The sequence below is a fragment of the Erpetoichthys calabaricus genome, chromosome 10, assembly GCF_900747795.2.
Source record: "Erpetoichthys calabaricus chromosome 10, fErpCal1.3, whole genome shotgun sequence".
Lineage (NCBI taxonomy): Eukaryota > Metazoa > Chordata > Cladistia > Polypteriformes > Polypteridae > Erpetoichthys > Erpetoichthys calabaricus.
In genome coordinates this window covers 161,311,934-161,328,801 of record NC_041403.2, presented here as the reverse complement: position 1 = coordinate 161,328,801, position 16,868 = coordinate 161,311,934, and the positions used below count along the sequence as shown (strand labels likewise).

General features: G+C 41.8%; 2 protein-coding genes across 2 annotated transcripts in view; both read right to left on the bottom strand.

Annotated features, from left to right (window-relative positions):
* LOC114659690 (cobalamin binding intrinsic factor-like) overlaps positions 1-14,623 on the bottom strand; it is a 39,666-nt gene extending 25,043 nt beyond the window's left edge. The window contains exon 1 of the mRNA XM_028812296.2: positions 14,428-14,623. Within this exon, the coding sequence (XP_028668129.2) occupies positions 14,428-14,497 (70 nt within the window). The 5' untranslated portion in view covers positions 14,498-14,623. The remainder of the gene's footprint in view (positions 1-14,427) is intronic.
* Positions 4,867-5,320, bottom strand: LOC114659693 (histone H2B type 2-E-like). Its single transcript, XM_028812300.2, has one exon. The coding sequence runs from the start codon at positions 5,298-5,300 to the stop codon at positions 4,923-4,925; it is 378 nt and encodes a 125-aa protein (XP_028668133.1). The 5' UTR covers positions 5,301-5,320; the 3' UTR covers positions 4,867-4,922.
* Positions 14,624-16,868: the final 2,245 nt, after the last annotated feature.

The following is a 16,868-nucleotide window of genomic DNA, read 5'->3' as shown; positions in this document are numbered from 1 at the left end:
GCTGTTTGGTGTTAGATTATTGAAAAATGTCTGGTCGTGGTAAAGGAGGAAAGGGTCTTGGCAAGGGAGGTGCTAAGCGGCACCGTAAAGTTCTGCGTGATAACATCCAGGGTATTACAAAGCCGGCTATCCGCCGCTTAGCTCGCCGAGGAGGAGTAAAGCGAATCTCCGGCTTGATCTATGAAGAGACTCGCGGTGTGCTTAAAGTGTTCCTAGAAAACGTTATTCGGGACGCTGTTACATACACTGAACACGCCAAGAGAAAGACTGTGACTGCCATGGATGTTGTGTACGCGCTGAAGAGACAGGGCAGGACTCTGTATGGCTTCGGAGGTTAAATCTACCTTCCGGCTAATAACCACCAAAGGCTCTTTTCAGAGCCACTCACGTTTACAATAGAGAGCTTTCTTAATGTACAAACAATCTTTTGGCTCATTTTTGTAATAGTTCTTCTTGTACCTGGGGAAAGCAGTTAAATACTTGATTACATGTTTGGTAGAAATTGGCTTGACATGCTAGCAATGCTATTCTGAATATAGAGGTATGGGATAGATGAATGTTTCTCAATACAAGCCCCACTAAAATCCATTAGGATGATGGGTTTGTAATTTTTCCAGACTAAACATTTTAGTGAACTTGTGAGTTCCATTAAAGCATCCTAAAAGAAATGATTCAAGAAACTTTTCTTGTTACTGAATGCTATTGTGTATGTGAGCTAGAAACATTGAAATGTTCTATATTCATCCATGGGTTTTCACAGCCCACTTATCCAGGGCAGGGTTGTGGGTAGACTGAGGAACTCTGGAGCACCACCACTAAGAACAGTCCTGTGTCCTTTGTTCTTCACTCTGTGCACATTCAATTATAAATATCAGCCTTCTTTATTTGCTAGTATGTATTTAATGTACAGGAATTTAGTAGATTTTGAGCTGCTTATAATGGAATATAACATCACATACAAATGTAAGTTTATATATAAAAAAAAAAAAAAAAAAATTTTGGTTGCAGAATAGTGCAATTATAAAGATGTGCAAAGGAAAGTGCGAGTGTGTAGCATGTACGCACATGTACATATGCCAAAAACACATCTTCATACAGTATATGACAGGACAGGAAGATACAAAAAAGACAGGCTAAGTTACTGGTCTGAGAGGGCTATGGCTCTGGGAAAGAAACGTTTGAGGTGTCTATTAGTTTTAGTTTTAATTGGCCTGAAGCGTTTACCAGAGGAGAGTTTTTGGAATAAGTGTTCAGCTCCGTGAGATGAGTCTGTGGTGGTCCTTATGACAGTGTTAGTGATTCGAGATGTATACAGATCTGCCACAGATGGAAGGGTACAGCCACTTATTTCCTCAGCAAACATTCACCACACACTGTAATTTAGATTTGGAGTGTGCCATTGCTGAACCAATTCCTAACACCAGGTCATATCACTTAAAGAGTTTATTAGATGATTCTGCACTTATGGTGGTTTATTGATAAAGGGGGTGAGAAAGAGAAGAGAAATCTGGAGGAGAACTTTGTTTATTGGTGATTTTTCATATAGGACCAGCCAGAACAATAGAAAATCTTCACATTCTTAATGCCACTGAAGTTATTTCAGCACAGGGACAGTACTTTGGACAGGACACTCCTACATATCCCACTCTCTGGCCAACTTTAAATAACCAGTTCACATAGCAGGTCTGTCTTTGGTGATCCAAGCAAGACATGGGTAGAACATCCATCCATTATCCAACCCGCTGAATCCGAACACAGGGTCACGGGGGTCTGCTGGAGCCAATCCCAGCCAACACAGGGCACAAGGCAGGAACAAATCCCGGGCAGGGTGCCAACCCACCACAGTGGGTAGAACATACAAGCTCCATATTGACCATGCCTGATTGCAGGATTTGAACCAGAATGCAAAATTTGGGAGGTGGAACTGCTGCCTGCTGCACCAGGATATAAACATTAACATCCCACTTCTCTGACATAGTGTTACCATGTGCAAGTCCCCTGCCAATTGGAAGAAGCAAACGAAATGTAACAAATAGTATTTCAAATATTGCAAATTGATTTGGACAAAGGTGTCAGCCAAATAATAATAAGCAACATAATTGCCCTGTCAAATTCAAAAATTCCATTTGTCTGAAATGTGTTTCTGTGAAAATAATAAAAAACAAACAAAAACAGAAATTGGGATAAGAAAAAGTGAATTAGCAAATATCTGCCAGACACTGCAATGGATACAGGCCCAAAAAAACACAAAAACAGCAAGATAGAAAAGAAAGATGTGCCAGCAAGCAACAAATAAATAGAAAACCACAGGGTACTGTTTTGTCAATGTGTTCTTCAACCTTGCTAAAACCTTGATGGTCAAAGCTTGCTAATAATTTGTATAGACAGAAAAAAACTTCAACATGAGCAATTATTTTCATGCAATCAAAAGTAGTAATTAATACAGAATACCACAATTGCATGATTTAAATCTGCTAAAATTATAAACTGTCTGTTAGTTTGAACAAAGAACAGGATGAGAACATTATTATTATGAAGGATTGTGCCCTGAAAACTAAACATTTATTAAACAGACAAATAATTCTATTTTAATCGCTTAAAAGTGTCGTCGCGTCGCATAATTGGTTTGAATACGGCCGCACATCTGAGTTCAAACGAAGCTGTTGCTGACGAGTCTGTTTAAACGAACCAACGAGCTCGTTACAGCCGCGCAGGCGCAGCTCGTTACAGACGTGCCTTCTGCCTTCTAACAGGTCGTTGTCATTCATTATAAAAACTTGGCTGGCGGACGTTTGCCTCATTGTTTTGTTTCACAAAGTAGAAGAAGATGTCTGGTCGTGGTAAAGGAGGAAAAGGTCTTGGTAAAGGTGGTGCTAAGCGTCATCGTAAAGTTCTTCGTGATAACATTCAGGGTATTACAAAGCCGGCAATCCGCCGTTTAGCTCGTCGTGGTGGAGTAAAGCGGATCTCTGGTTTGATCTATGAAGAGACTCGCGGTGTGCTGAAAGTGTTCCTGGAAAATGTTATCCGCGATGCTGTTACGTATACTGAACACGCCAAGAGGAAGACTGTGACTGCCATGGATGTAGTGTACGCACTGAAGAGACAGGGAAGAACACTATACGGCTTTGGAGGTTAGGGTGCCACCACTTAACACGAACAACTAAAGGCTCTTTTCAGAGCCGCCCACACTTTTCTACATAAAGAGCAGACCTTTAGTTTGTTTTAATGAGTGTAAAGAACAATGGCGAGTCTCTACAGTAAGTAGTTCCTGAGGGCCATAATGGTGACTTTTTTCACCCTAGTTTATCCTTTGCTAATGAGTATTGTGGCTTGTTAGTGTTTTAGCTCTAAAATTTCGCCCCATTATGTTGTACTTTTTCCAGGTCGGTCACACAGATCAAGATGGGGGTACTTCTGGTGTCATCTACCTGTTAAGGGGAGAGAACAAACGCTACAGCTTTGAGTCTAACAAGAATTAATGGTGGGGAGAAGAGCAAAAACGCTAAAATGAACCATGTTGGAACAAAAACCTACGTTCACCCCTGCCTTAGCAGAGATGACGGTGTGTCACTGCAAAGTGACCACAGGTAAAGCAAAATACACTAATTCGGCATGTATGTACTTCAAAATCTGTCAGTATTGTTAGATGGCTTACAGAAGAAAATTGTGATAGTAATTGATGCAGTTTACGATTTGTAAACTGTTAAGGAATTTAGCCAGGTTTGACTAAAAAAAAATTTATATAGTGCTTTTCATAGTGAGTCGGGAGCCACTTCACCCATCACTAATGTGTAGCAACAGCACGCTCACCACACCTATTAGGTGGTGGATGGCTGTACGGCCATGAAGGGCAGTTTAACCAGGACAGCCACCTCATAGGGTATATATAACAGACAACTTTGTACGTTAACGTTTACACCCAACGCCCCCGGGTGGAATTGAAGAGTCGCATAGTATGAGGAACGATCTCCGCACTGGATGCTCCATGCCTATAATATTATGCTGCCTCTGTAGCATCTTATTGCAGATGAAGGACGCCAGCCGGCTTTGTCCTCTCTTGCACAGAGCATCAGTATTGGCAGTCCAGTCCAATTTATCGTCAACTCTGAGGGGCCTGGGCCTCCTAAAATCCACCACCAGCTCCTTGGTTTTGCTGGTGGTCTGAGTCGCACCATTTAATTTAACAAAGTCATTGATTAGGTGGCAGGACTCCGAGTTGTATTAGAAGACCGGAGAAAGTACAGGCCGCAGAGGTCGGATGGTGTTGAAGGCGCTAGAGAAGTCCAGAAACATAATTCTTACAGCACCGCCACAGTCGCCCACTTCTCTGTATTCATAATTATGCTGACTTGAACTCTCAGCTTTTAAATGGAGTTTCTTACCCTGAATGGCAACGAAATCCTTTACGTCGTGTATTGCAGGTTTATGGGAGGATTTTACTTTAAAAAAAAAAAAAAAGTTGCGCTTACCATCAGAAGCCTTTTCTAATTATTGCCCTCGAATGTATGTTATCGTTACACGAGACAAAACCTCACAGATGGACCTTTCACTTTAAGCAATCACCTAAAACAAGAACACCCTGGTCAAATCAAAACGTTATTGTTCCCCGGATGGAAATACATTTAGAGTAAAGCGAGACCTTTTCGGCCATTAATTGTTTAGAGAAATTACATTTTTGGTAGAGAGATTTATATTTGAGGTTGCAGCGACCTCGTTTGACTGTAAACCCACTTGAACGCACTCAACTGGAAAGAAAGGTCCCGAGTCAAAACTCTAAAGAGCCCGTATGCACGTTAACGTATTATAACGTTTTCGTAATGAACTACAGAAATCCCCGCAATTTAGTTAATGGACCTCTTTTTTAGAGAAGTTGGGTGGCTCTGAAAAGAGCCGTTGATCTCTAGCGATAATCTCCACATTTACTTAGAGCTAGTGTACTTGGTAACTGCCTTGGTGCCCTCGGACACGGCGTGTTTAGCCAACTCTCCGGGAAGGAGAAGCCTAACGGCAGTCTGGATCTCCCGAGAAGAGATGGTGGAGCGCTTATTGTAGTGCACTAGACGAGAAGCCTCACCAGCAATACGCTCGAAGATATCATTGACGAACGAATTCATGATTCCCATCGCCTTAGAAGAAATCCCCGTGTCGGGATGGACTTGCTTAAGCACCTTGTACACGTAAATGGCATAACTTTCCTTCCTACTCCTCTTACGCTTCTTTCCGCCTTTTGCTTGGCTTTTCGAAACAGCTTTTTTGGAGCCTTTCTTGGGTGCGGGTGCCGATTTCGGTTCAGGCATTTCCACAGATTTCAGTAGTATCTTCGTTAGACTAGTGCCCTCCCCTTCTGGGCTGGACTTTTATTACTGCTCATGCAAATTAGGCTCGCTGCAACTATACACGGATCTACCAATGGAATGCGAGCAGCTTCCCTCTGTTCGGCTCTGATATGCAAATACAAAAAAAAACTTCGTGTACGCGCTTCGCGGTCTATTGTCCTTTGCCTTTTTATAACTCACAAAGAAATGTCATCAAGCTGCGCCGTGATTTAAAATGTTTATGTTTGAGGGAGACTAAGCCGAATAAATCGAAATATTTCATTGTTCTGAACGCGTACATTACCAATAATTGTTGTGCTTTTAAAAATAAAGGATTGATTTCTAAATGTAGCTGAACGCTTTTCGAATGAAAGCGCGTAGCAAGCAGCGTTGAGATGACGATTGACCTCCATTCCGCCGACCGGTATATATTCTTTTATATATTCAGTCATTCAGTATTTGTTTCATATTGCGTCGTGCACAGCATGTAATATAATCATTTTGCAAAGCAGGTAAGGGTTGCATTACAGTGTTAATTAATATATATATATATATATATATATATATATATACGAGGTCTGTCCGGAAAAAAGTCCAGCCATTGTTAATATACCGAGAACGGTTTCCGCGGCAGCAATATGACCTCTCAGCCGAGACGAGTGGACGGGAATGCGCATGCGTAAACAATGACGACTTCATTGCACTAGTCCGTGGGGGCGCTAGTCAGCATGTGTGCTCTGTGGCCGTCGCCTTCAAAATAACTGAGAGTCTAGAGCACAGAATCAGCCTCAAATTTTGCGTTAAGCTTGAACATTCGTCCGCGGAAACTATTCGGATGATTCAGAAGGCTTTTGGCGACGATGCAATGAGTGGCGAAACATCACATCACCCAGGTGACTCAGCCCCCTTACAACCCAGATGTGGTGCCCTGCGACTTCTGGCTTTTCCCAAAATTAAAATCACATTTGAAAGGGAAGAAATTTCAGACTGTCGATGAGATTTAGGAAAAATACGACGAGACAGCCGACGGCGATTCCAACAAAGGATTTTGCGGAGGGTTTTGGACAGCGGAAGAGACGCTGGGAGAGCTGTGTGAGGTCCCTAGGTGCCATCATTGAAGGGGACTGAGGCGTCATTGTCCCGTGTACAGTGTTTCTTGTATCTACAATAAATAGATCTGTTTTTCCTATTAAATGGCTGGATACTTTCCAGACAGACCTCCTGTATATATATATATATATATATATATATATATAAAACAACTTTTCTTTCACTTGCACTGCCAGATTGATACCAGTTGTTTTGATGCACTGCTGCCCTCTGCTGGACAGGAGACATAATATCCTTTCATGTTATTCCTCCACTTTCGGGTGTTCTGTTTTCTTTCCATCTTTTTTCTCTTTTCAGAACCGATTACACCTCCTTGTGTTTTTTAAACATATCCTGAAGGAAGTTAATTTAATTCTGTTTTCTATAATCTCCTTAATACTTGTATTGAAAATAATAATATGAATACTATTCTGACTAATATATTAGTTCCTGTTACTTTTTCCTAAACCTTAACACTACATGCACCCCTTTGTTAATTATTAAGCCAAATAAGCACGTGCTTAGGGTACCAAGAGAAGAGGGCACCATAAAGTTTATACCCTGGGGCGGCACGGTGGCGCAGTGGGTAGCGCTGCTGCCTCGCAGTTGGGAGACCTGGGGACCTGGGTTCGCTTCCTGGGTCCTCCCTGCGTGGAGTTTGCATGTTCTCACCGTGTCTGCGTGGGTTTCCTCCAGGCACTCCGGTTTCTTCCCACAGTCCAAAGACATGCAGGTCCACAGTCCAAAGACATGCAGGTTAGGTGGATTGGCGATTCTAAATTGCCCCTAGTGTGTGCTTGGTGTGTGGGTGTGTTTGTGTGTGTCCTGTAGTGGCTTGGCACACTGCCCAGGATTGGTTCCTGCCTTGTGCCCTGTGTTGGCTGGGATTGGCTCCAGCAGACCCCCGTGACCCTGTGTTCGGATTCAGCGGGTTGGATAATGGATGGATGGTATCATACCCTTAACTCTTTCAACTGCCACTGGAATTTTTTGTAATTGTCCTTATCTGCTGTGCAGGGTTGCCAAGTCCAGAAAAAAATGTCCAGCCAGAGGACAGCTCAAAATCCGCATAGTAGCACAAGAAATGTAAATGTATACAATATTACCCACCAGAAAGTGGTGAGAGGTTCCATTAAAGAACCATCATTTTCTGCTCCTGCCTGCGCACTTCATGATGTAAAACTCTGTTCCCAAAATCCTAATTATCAACAGACCCAATTCAAGTTTGTTCATTGACTTTTCCCTACTCTTGGTATGTGCTGTCTGACTGCTTTTGTACCTGATCCCCTTCATCCACTTTGCCCACTGGGCGTCCAGGTACTTTTCTACATGTGCTTGTGTTCTGCCCTCCTGTTGTTTTTTCCTTTGGATTTTTGAACAATTGAACGTGGTTCAAACACAATGGGGTCTTTAGAGTGGGGGGGGGGTTGGGGTTAGTCCCCTTGGTGATTTGAGATCACTCGTCAGAGCGGCGGGTCCTCTTGGTAAACATCAGGGTCAGGGTGAGGGATTCCCACGGTGATTCAAGTGCCCTCGTAAGACCTGTCCCCAGGCAGCCTTATCCCAAACTCCACCGTGAGTCTTCAAACCTGTCTAGAGCCAGAAATGGGGCTAAGACTTTAAAAATTTCAAATGTCTCCTACTACCAAATGGAAAGAGGGGATAACCATAAAACCTCCATCCCAAGGAAAATCAAGAAAACGTCTTTGAAATTTTAACACGTTATTTATGGATTCAAAGGCAGAACGAAAGGCAAAAAGTAAAAAAGCAAACAGTACCTTAAGACGAAGCAGGGGTTGAAGCCAGTAAAACCAAAACACAGAAAAATTGCAAGAGGAATCAGGTATAACAAAAGAAACAATAGCAAAGCTGCTGTGAAACTGGCAGCTGCTGCATACAAGGCTGACTGATTCTTCTGCATCGAGCCTACGCCATAACTCTCCATGGAGGCCAAGCCATCGCAGCTGTTTCTATTTGTGCATCATGTCAGTGCCTGAGCGCTGATTAAATGCCGTCCGTGCGCCGTATGCATTGCTGAACCCTCACTTGCTGTCAACTGTCACACACACAATGACAATGGATCACCCGTATGACAAGTGACAAAACCAAACTTTGGCAAAAGTACAAGTACAAGGGGATTTGTACAAAAGTACAAGGGGATTGACGGAGAGCAGACAACCAGTTTAGTACGAGACAAGTATTTACACCCGTAGGCATATTATATGTGCACAACACACAGGCTGTCCCAGTCACTTTAAATGGACAGAAAAAAAGAGTGAAGAGGAAGACTGACAGAGGGATTATCGAAACAGTGTGAGGGATTTGCCAGAGTGAAAGAGACACTTAGACAGAAAACTACGTATTTTGGTATTTGGTACACTGTATTAATTCCTCAGGGGAAACTGTCCTTTCACATGACCTTTTGGGGGTCAGAGTGCAAGGTCAGCCATTGGACGGCACCCCTGGAGCAATTTTTAGGATAAAGGCTTGGCTCGGGGGCCCAACGGAGTATCAAGTTAAGTAGGGCTTAACCAGTGTGAGCGCAAAGCAGGATTATCTGGTATCCCACCCGGGAGAAAAGGGCCGAGAAGGGAAGGAAAGTGATGGACTGGCATCCCGTCTGGGATGGGTATGGGATCCATACCCAGACGGAAACAGTGGGGGAAGGCTCCTATATTTTCATCCCCCATCCAGTAGATGTCAGCATCCCAGGACCTCGGTAACCATGTGGACACCAGTAGGGCATGATGGGCATTGTAGTGCCATGAGTCACCCCTGCTGTTTCCCATGGGTGCTGCCAGGGGGTGCTGCAGGGATATGTGTTTCCTGTTTTTTCGGGGTTTCTACTTGACCCTAGAAGTGCTATACCCTGGCCCGACATAAAAGCAAGACATCCAGCCTCCTCTAGTGGAGTCAGAATCGGAACGAAGGCAACACTCCCTGGAGGAACGTGGATGGAGAGAGAAGAGAAGGAAGGAAGAAGACTTGTGCTTGTAATTGCTTGTGCAATCGTTTGGAGCAGCCGTTGTGAGGTATTTTTATAATAAAGACTGTTTTGGAATCAAGGCTACATTTGTGTTGGTTGTGTCCAGCGTTTGGGGATGGGTGGTGCCCACAATCTGCACTGCCAGGTAGAAATGCTGTATAAGCAGACTGATAAACAGACAATCTAACTCAGCTGCTTTAAATGGAAAGAAAATAAGAGAAAACAGGTGGCGCATATAAACGAGTGCAAAGGAACTATTAGAATAAAAGAGACGGAAGAGATGGAAAACAAGCACTAAATGCATCAAGAAGCAGGGATTCGCAGAATTAGTCATATAAGCAGGCAGACGGAGACATATCCAAGCTGGCCTAGACACTTTAAAATGATAGGAAAAATGAGCAAATAGGAGGAGTGATGGAGAGTCTATAGAAAGAGTCTGAAGGGATAATTATGGTAAAAGTCCAACCCTTAAAAAGCTAACTTTCAATTTTATTACTGGGCAGCAAACGTACAAACTATACAAACCTGGACATTGACACAAACAGACGAACGTACACATTCTTGGTCCGCAATAGAAATAAAATCCTGCAGTCAATGTTCCCTCTAAGCTGAGCGCGTGAGCGATCGCTCACACGAATTCAGGGCGTCGCTCATACTTCCCGCACGATCGCTCATTCTGACTGTCGGAGTTGGTGCTCATAAATTTTTGGCTTAAACAAAATGTCGCTCATAAACAATGTTTTTTGCTCACTATATGCTACTCCTTAGAGGGAACATTGCCTGCAGTACTTCTTTATATTCCCTGCTTTGCACCCCAATAAATGCAAGTTATCGCCAATATACTAACAACCCAATTGTGCTTCACACACTCAGAATATGGAGCCAAAGTAGGAAGCATTTTAAGATGGAGAAGCTTTTATCTGTGGCACCTCTGCACGTGAACCACCTTTTCCCACCCTCGCAAACGTACGCAATTTTTAATATCTGGAAAACATTGGGGATTCAATCACTTAAGAGATCTGTACATAGACAACGTGTTTGCATTCTACGAACAATTAGAGAGTCAAGGCTGGGGGGCTGTCAAGAGGCAGGGCCTGTTAAAGTCCATTGTGGCACTTCCTGTGTGATTTTGGGCCATACAAAAATAAACTGTATTTTATTGTATTGTCTTGTAATTACACTCCAAATGTAACTTTCCTGTAGCACATTTCTTTTATTACCTTCAAATCAGAAACTTTGTTAAACAGAACCTGCCCAGTTTACCTCACCTCTCACCTCCCTCTGTTCTGGAAAAAATATTGCTCAATATCGAGGACTCGGACAGCATTTCTGTAACATATAAAACTATTTTACAGTCCCTCCCTTTCGAAAGATCCAAGAGAACAATGGGATAAGGATCTCTCACTCAACATCTCAGAAAAGGAGTGGAAGGTAGCAATGCAGAGAATTCACTCGAGCTCCACATGCGCAAAGCATACAATTACTCAACTCAAAAATTATACATTGAGCACATCTGCCTCGTCTAAAACTGTCCAAAATGTTTCCAGGGCAGTTTTTAATATCTGGAAAACATTTGGGATTAAATTGCTTAGAGATCTTTATATAGACAACATCCTTGCATCCTATGAACAAATACATTTCGAATTTAACTTTCCAGCAACACATTTCTTTCACTATTTTCATATCAGAAACTTTGTTAAACAGAACCTGCCCGTTTTTCCTCATCTCGCACATTCCTCTATGCTGGAAAAAATATTGCTCAGTTTCGAGGACTCAGACAGCATTTCTGCAATATATAAAATTATTGTACAGTCCCTCCCTTTCAAAGATCCAAGAAGACAGTGGGAAAAGGATCTCTCACTCAACATATCAGAAAAGGAGTGGAAGGTAGCAATGCAGAGAATTCACTCGAGCTCCATATGAGCAAAGCATACAATTACTCAACTCAAAATTATACATCGAGCTCATCTGTCTCACTTAAAACTGTCCAAAATGTTTCCAGGGCAAGTTCCAGCCTCACTGGACAAAAATGTTTAAGTGTCTTTCAGACAGCCTTGGTGTCCCAATCCCTCCTAATGCACTAACAGCTGTGTTCAGTGTTCTTCCAGATGGGCTTAAAGTGGAGAAGGACAAACAAACTGTGATTGCATTCACTACACTTTTGGCACGCAGACTTATTTTGCTAAACTGGAAGAATCCTAACTCTCCTCTGTTAAGTCAGTGGGTAACTGATGTTTTATATTATTTGAAATTTGAAAAAATCAAAATTCTCACTAAGATCCGTCTGTATGGAAAAAATTAAGCAAGACTTGCATAGATGGTCAACCCTTCATCTCACTCTAGCCAGAAGAATTAACGTTGTTAAGATGAATATCCTTTCTAAACTTCTTTTTTTATTTCAAAACATTCCAATATATATCAATAAATCATTTTTTAAACAGTTAGATTCAACAATAACCTCATTCATTTGGAACTCAAAACACCCACGTATCCGAAGAGCGACCCTACAAAGACCTCAGGCTGAAGGTGGCATGGCTCTACCTAATTTTCGGTTTTATTACTGGGCAGCAAACATAGAAGCCATAAAAACCTGGACACAAATAAATGAACACACACAGGTTTGGTCCGCAATAGAAGTAAAATCCTGTAGTACTTCTTTATACTCCCTGCTCTGCGCTCCAATAAATGCAAGTTATCACAAATATACTAATAACCCAATAGTGCTTTACTCACTTAGAATATGGAACCAACTTAGAAAGCATTTTAAGATGGAGAATCTTTTATCTGTGGCACCTCTGCAAGAGAACCACCTCTTTCAACCCTCACAAACATATCCAGTTTTTAATATCTGGAAAAGTTTTGGGATTAAAATGCTCAGAGATCTTTATATAGACAACATATTTACATCTTTTGAACAATTACGTTCCAAATTCAACCTCCCAACTACACATTTCTTTCACTATCTTCAAATTAGAAACTTTGTTAAACAGAATCTGCCCGATTTTCCTCACCTCGTACCCTCCTCCATGCTGGAAAAAATACTGCTTAATTTCGAGGAATTAAACACCATTTCCGCATTTTATAAAATCTTACTAGAGTCCCTGCCTTTCAAAGACCCAAGAGGACATTGGGAAGATCTCTTAATCAATATATCAGAAAAGGAGTGGAAGGTAGCAAAGCAGAGAATTCACTCGAGCTCCATATGCGCAAAGCATAGAATTATTCAACTCAAAATTATATATCGAGGTCATCTGTCTCGCTTAAAACTGTCCAAAATGTTTCCAGGACGAGATCCAACCTGCGAACGCTGTAACCAAGCTCCTGCCTCACTGGGTCACAAGTTTTGGGCCTGCACCAAACTAACATCATTTTGGACCAAAAGTTTTAAGTGCCTTTCAGACAGCCTTGGGGTCACAATCCCTCCTAACCCATTAACAGCTGTGTTCGGTGTTCTTCCAGACGGACTTGAAGTGGAGAAGGACAAGCAAACGGTGATTGCATTCACTACACTCTTGGCACGCAGACTTATTTTGTTAAATTGGAAGAATCCTAACTCTCCTCTTATAAGTCAGTGGGAAACCGATGTTTTATATTATTTGAAATTGGAAAAAATCAAATTCTCAGTTAGAGGATCTGTACAGAATTTTTTTAAAACCTGGCAGGATCTAATCAATATTATTTTAGAATAAGAGAAATAACTATTACCGCATTTAATTCCCTTCTCCTTTTTTTATTTACCTATATATATTTCTTCCTTTCTTTTGTTTATTGTTGCCTTATTAAAAAGCCCTAAGCAATTCTTTTTTGGCTAAGCTCTCCTTCTCAGGGGTGGGGTTTGATTTGTCTTCAATTTTTTTTTTGTGATAAATTGATCTATTTGTATGAAATGGTTACAATAAAATTAATAAATAAAATTTAAAAAAAATTCTCACTAAGAGGATCTGTGCAGAACTTTTTCAAAACCTAGCAGGATCTAATTAATAATATTTTAGAATTAACTCTTAAAGCACTGAGGAAGCAGATTCTCTTCCCATTTCTTTTTCTTCTCCATTTATCTTTATCCGCCTATTAAACTCATCAGTTTATTTATTTTTACTAGTTTTACTCCATTTATCTTTTTTTCATTTATTATTTTATCAATTCATTTGTCTTTACTAGCATAAAGTTTTACACTACTGGCCTAGCTCTCTTTCTCAGTGGTGAGGGTTGATTTGTTTCGAACCTTTTTCTTTTCTTTTTTTCTTTTTCTAAAACTCGAGTCATGTGAATGGAGTGCTATTTGATTTTTAAAAATTCAATAAAATTAAACTATAAATAATTGAAAAAGTAAGCATTACTGCGCTAAGAGAGAGGAATTCACAAAAGTAGACATGTAAGCATGCAGATGGACACCCAGCCAAGCCATCCTTGACACTTGAAATGATAGGAAAAATTAGCAAATGGGAAGAGTAATGGAGGGTCCTTAAAAGAGTTGGAAGGGACAATCTGAGTAAAAGAGCAACACTTACTGTCTATAGAAAGTAAGCATTAAGTGCTCTAAGACAGAGGAACTCACAAAAGTAGATGTGTAGGCAGACAGACGGAGAGCCAGCCAAACCAATTTACAGGAGAAATTAGCTACCAGGAGGATTAGTGAAGAGTCCATAAAAAAAGTCTGAAGGAATAATTAGGGTAAAAGAGCAACGTTTAGATAGAGAGCAAGCATTAAAGTGCTCTGAGATAGAGAGAGATTCACAAAACTAGACAGATGGACGCACAGCCAGGCTGACCCAGACAATTTATATGAGGAGGAAGAAAAAGGCAATCATCACTGCAACTTTGGCAGAAGAACAAACAGATGGAGAAAAGAAGTCAAAGGAGTTCATCTGCTGCTGGCTGGATTCATGCACAAGCCATGAGCAGAACAGGTGGACAACAGCAATAGGAGAACAAAGAACCTCTAAGTCAGAGAGACAAGGGGTCATCAGTGTTGCAAAGAGAGCAGGAATCCAATAAGGAGAATAAAGATGGGCTCGTACCCAACGTGAGACTCACCACAAAAAGGGTAGAGGTGGCACTGGCCCAGGAACACCAGGAGAAGACTGGCTGTCCTCAGAAAGCCCATTTTTACATCCGATGATTTCACAGACGCGTGTCTTTGCTCAGGGTGACAGCTGCACTTCTGCCCTCCTTGAGATGATTCTAAAGCTCCATCTCTCTCTCTCTCTCTCTCTCTCTCTCTCTCTCTCTCTCTCTCTCTCTCTCTCTCTCTCTCTCTCTCTCTCTCTCTCTCTCTCTCTCTCTTTCTCTCTCACTCTCGCATTACATTCTTCTCATCACTCTTGTTGGCAAACTGGTTCTGTACAATATATCCCCGTGCATTAATAGTCCACATCTATCAGTTAGACAACACATCAATTATCTTCACACCCATCTTTAACTCTAATCTTAGCCGCAGGACCAGAGAACCTGATACTCATACACTCAATTACTTATTGTGGGGTTTTGCAAGAGGAACGTCTTAGCTGTAAATGGAGAGAGCTTTTAATTTCATTCCAGTTCAGGGTCACTGGGAGCTGAAGCCCATCCTGACAGTACTGAGAACAAGGCAGGAAACCCACAATCATTCCCACCAGGTCAGTTAACCTAACACATATGGCTTTGGCATGTTATTGACAGAGACGCGTTCAAATGATTCACCAGGCTGGGGAGTGTGGTAAAGCTCATTTAGCGGTCCGCTGTGATGTGCCCTTTTTATTAAAAACACTGTTACCTGGCTTTGGGCAGGTGTAGGTTATGTAGATGAGTGGCTCCAGGATGTGGAAGATGGAATTGCTGGAGGCCACATTCACATGCAGATGTGCGCAAGTTGGCCGATTTCCACATCAGCAGTCTGGAGTTGGAAATGAAGGCACTTGAGCTCACTATAGTATTAAAAGAGCCTATGCAAGATGCAGGGAATATTGGAAACAAAGAACAGGAAGAAAAGAGAAGAGGGTTAGGATCGTGGTTGAGCCAGTGCTACTATTAGGCAGTCGGGAATGCTGTCTCAGCTCGAGCGAGCAGATGGCACACACGGTGCAGGGTCTGCTTGGCACCCAAAGAGGAGAAGCAACCAACCTTTCCTAGAAATTCCCAGTGACACCAAGGGATGGCGGTAAGAGAAGTGAGCAGGACTTGAGGGGTTCCTGTAGATGCCAAACGATGGAGGCAAGAACACGATCCAATTTAAGGGCTGACTGCACCATTGGAGGACGTCTTCTCTCGCCATAATAGATGAACAGAGGAGATGTCAGTTTTAGAAGAAAGTACAGAGGTTTTGGGTGATTTTTCATGGGTGGATCCTGACCGTACTTTTACCTTGCATTTCATCCATCCATCCATTTTCCAACCCGCTGAATCCGAACACAGGGTTACGGGGGTCTGCTGGAGCCAATCCCAGCCAACACAGGGCACAAGGCAGGAACCAATCCCGGGCAGGGTGCCAACCCACCACAGACCTTGCATTTCAATGTATTTGTTTGTTTGCTTGTTTGTTTATTTGTTTATTATTTTTTAACTTCCACAAGAACACAGCTTTTATGGATTACAAATTGACTTATTTATTGATTCAGTTTTGACTGCAGTTTTTGAACACTTTCTCTAAATAAAGGTGCTGTTCACATTTGTACCTAGCCCTGCTGTTCTGTATCTTCATTGCCCGGTCCTTTTTCGGCGAATGACTATCGAAGTCTTTTGTTCAAGAGAAGTATAACAGCTGCCCAGGCATTACAATGAGCAGTCCCACAGTTTTGGTATTGAACCTGAATCCTGTACCAGTAGACTGCACAATCTTCTCCAAATGTGTCCTGTTTCCTGCTTTTACGGTGGACTTTCCATTCTTTGTTTTAAAAAAAGTTCACTCAGATTGATAAATAAAGGAGATCTCTGTTGTGTCGTCCCCATCGATGCATAAAATTTGTTTGTTTTTTTTTTTAACTTTGCATCCTCCCCCACCATAGCTTATGTTTGATGAGGGAGGAGCGAAAACTTTACATTTGTCAAAAATTTCGATTTCCGGTGTTTGACGGATCTTGACGTTTTAGGGTCCCCTGATACCAAAAACATTGACATCTCGATGATGGGTGTGTGTGTCTGTATTTTACAGTTTCTTGAAGACCGTCTAGAGCTAAAACTGCCAAAAAATACCAAACTCGAAACTTAAGCCTGTTCTGAGATGACGATGTGCTGATTAGTTTATGAGATAAATCATGGAAGAGAAAGAGGTACTGCAGAGGAACCCTCAAATGAATTTTTGATAATATCTCAAGAATTCTGGCAAATACCGTAATTCTGCAGTTCATTATGAATTCTTCTCGTTGATTGCTGTCATAATGACTTTTTTACGATCAGAAAGATCAGCATTAGAGTGGTGAATAATTACTGAAATGTGATAGAATAGTTTGGGTAACTTGGTTCCTAGGGCGCTGAGCCTACTGACGCTCACGTCCAAATTG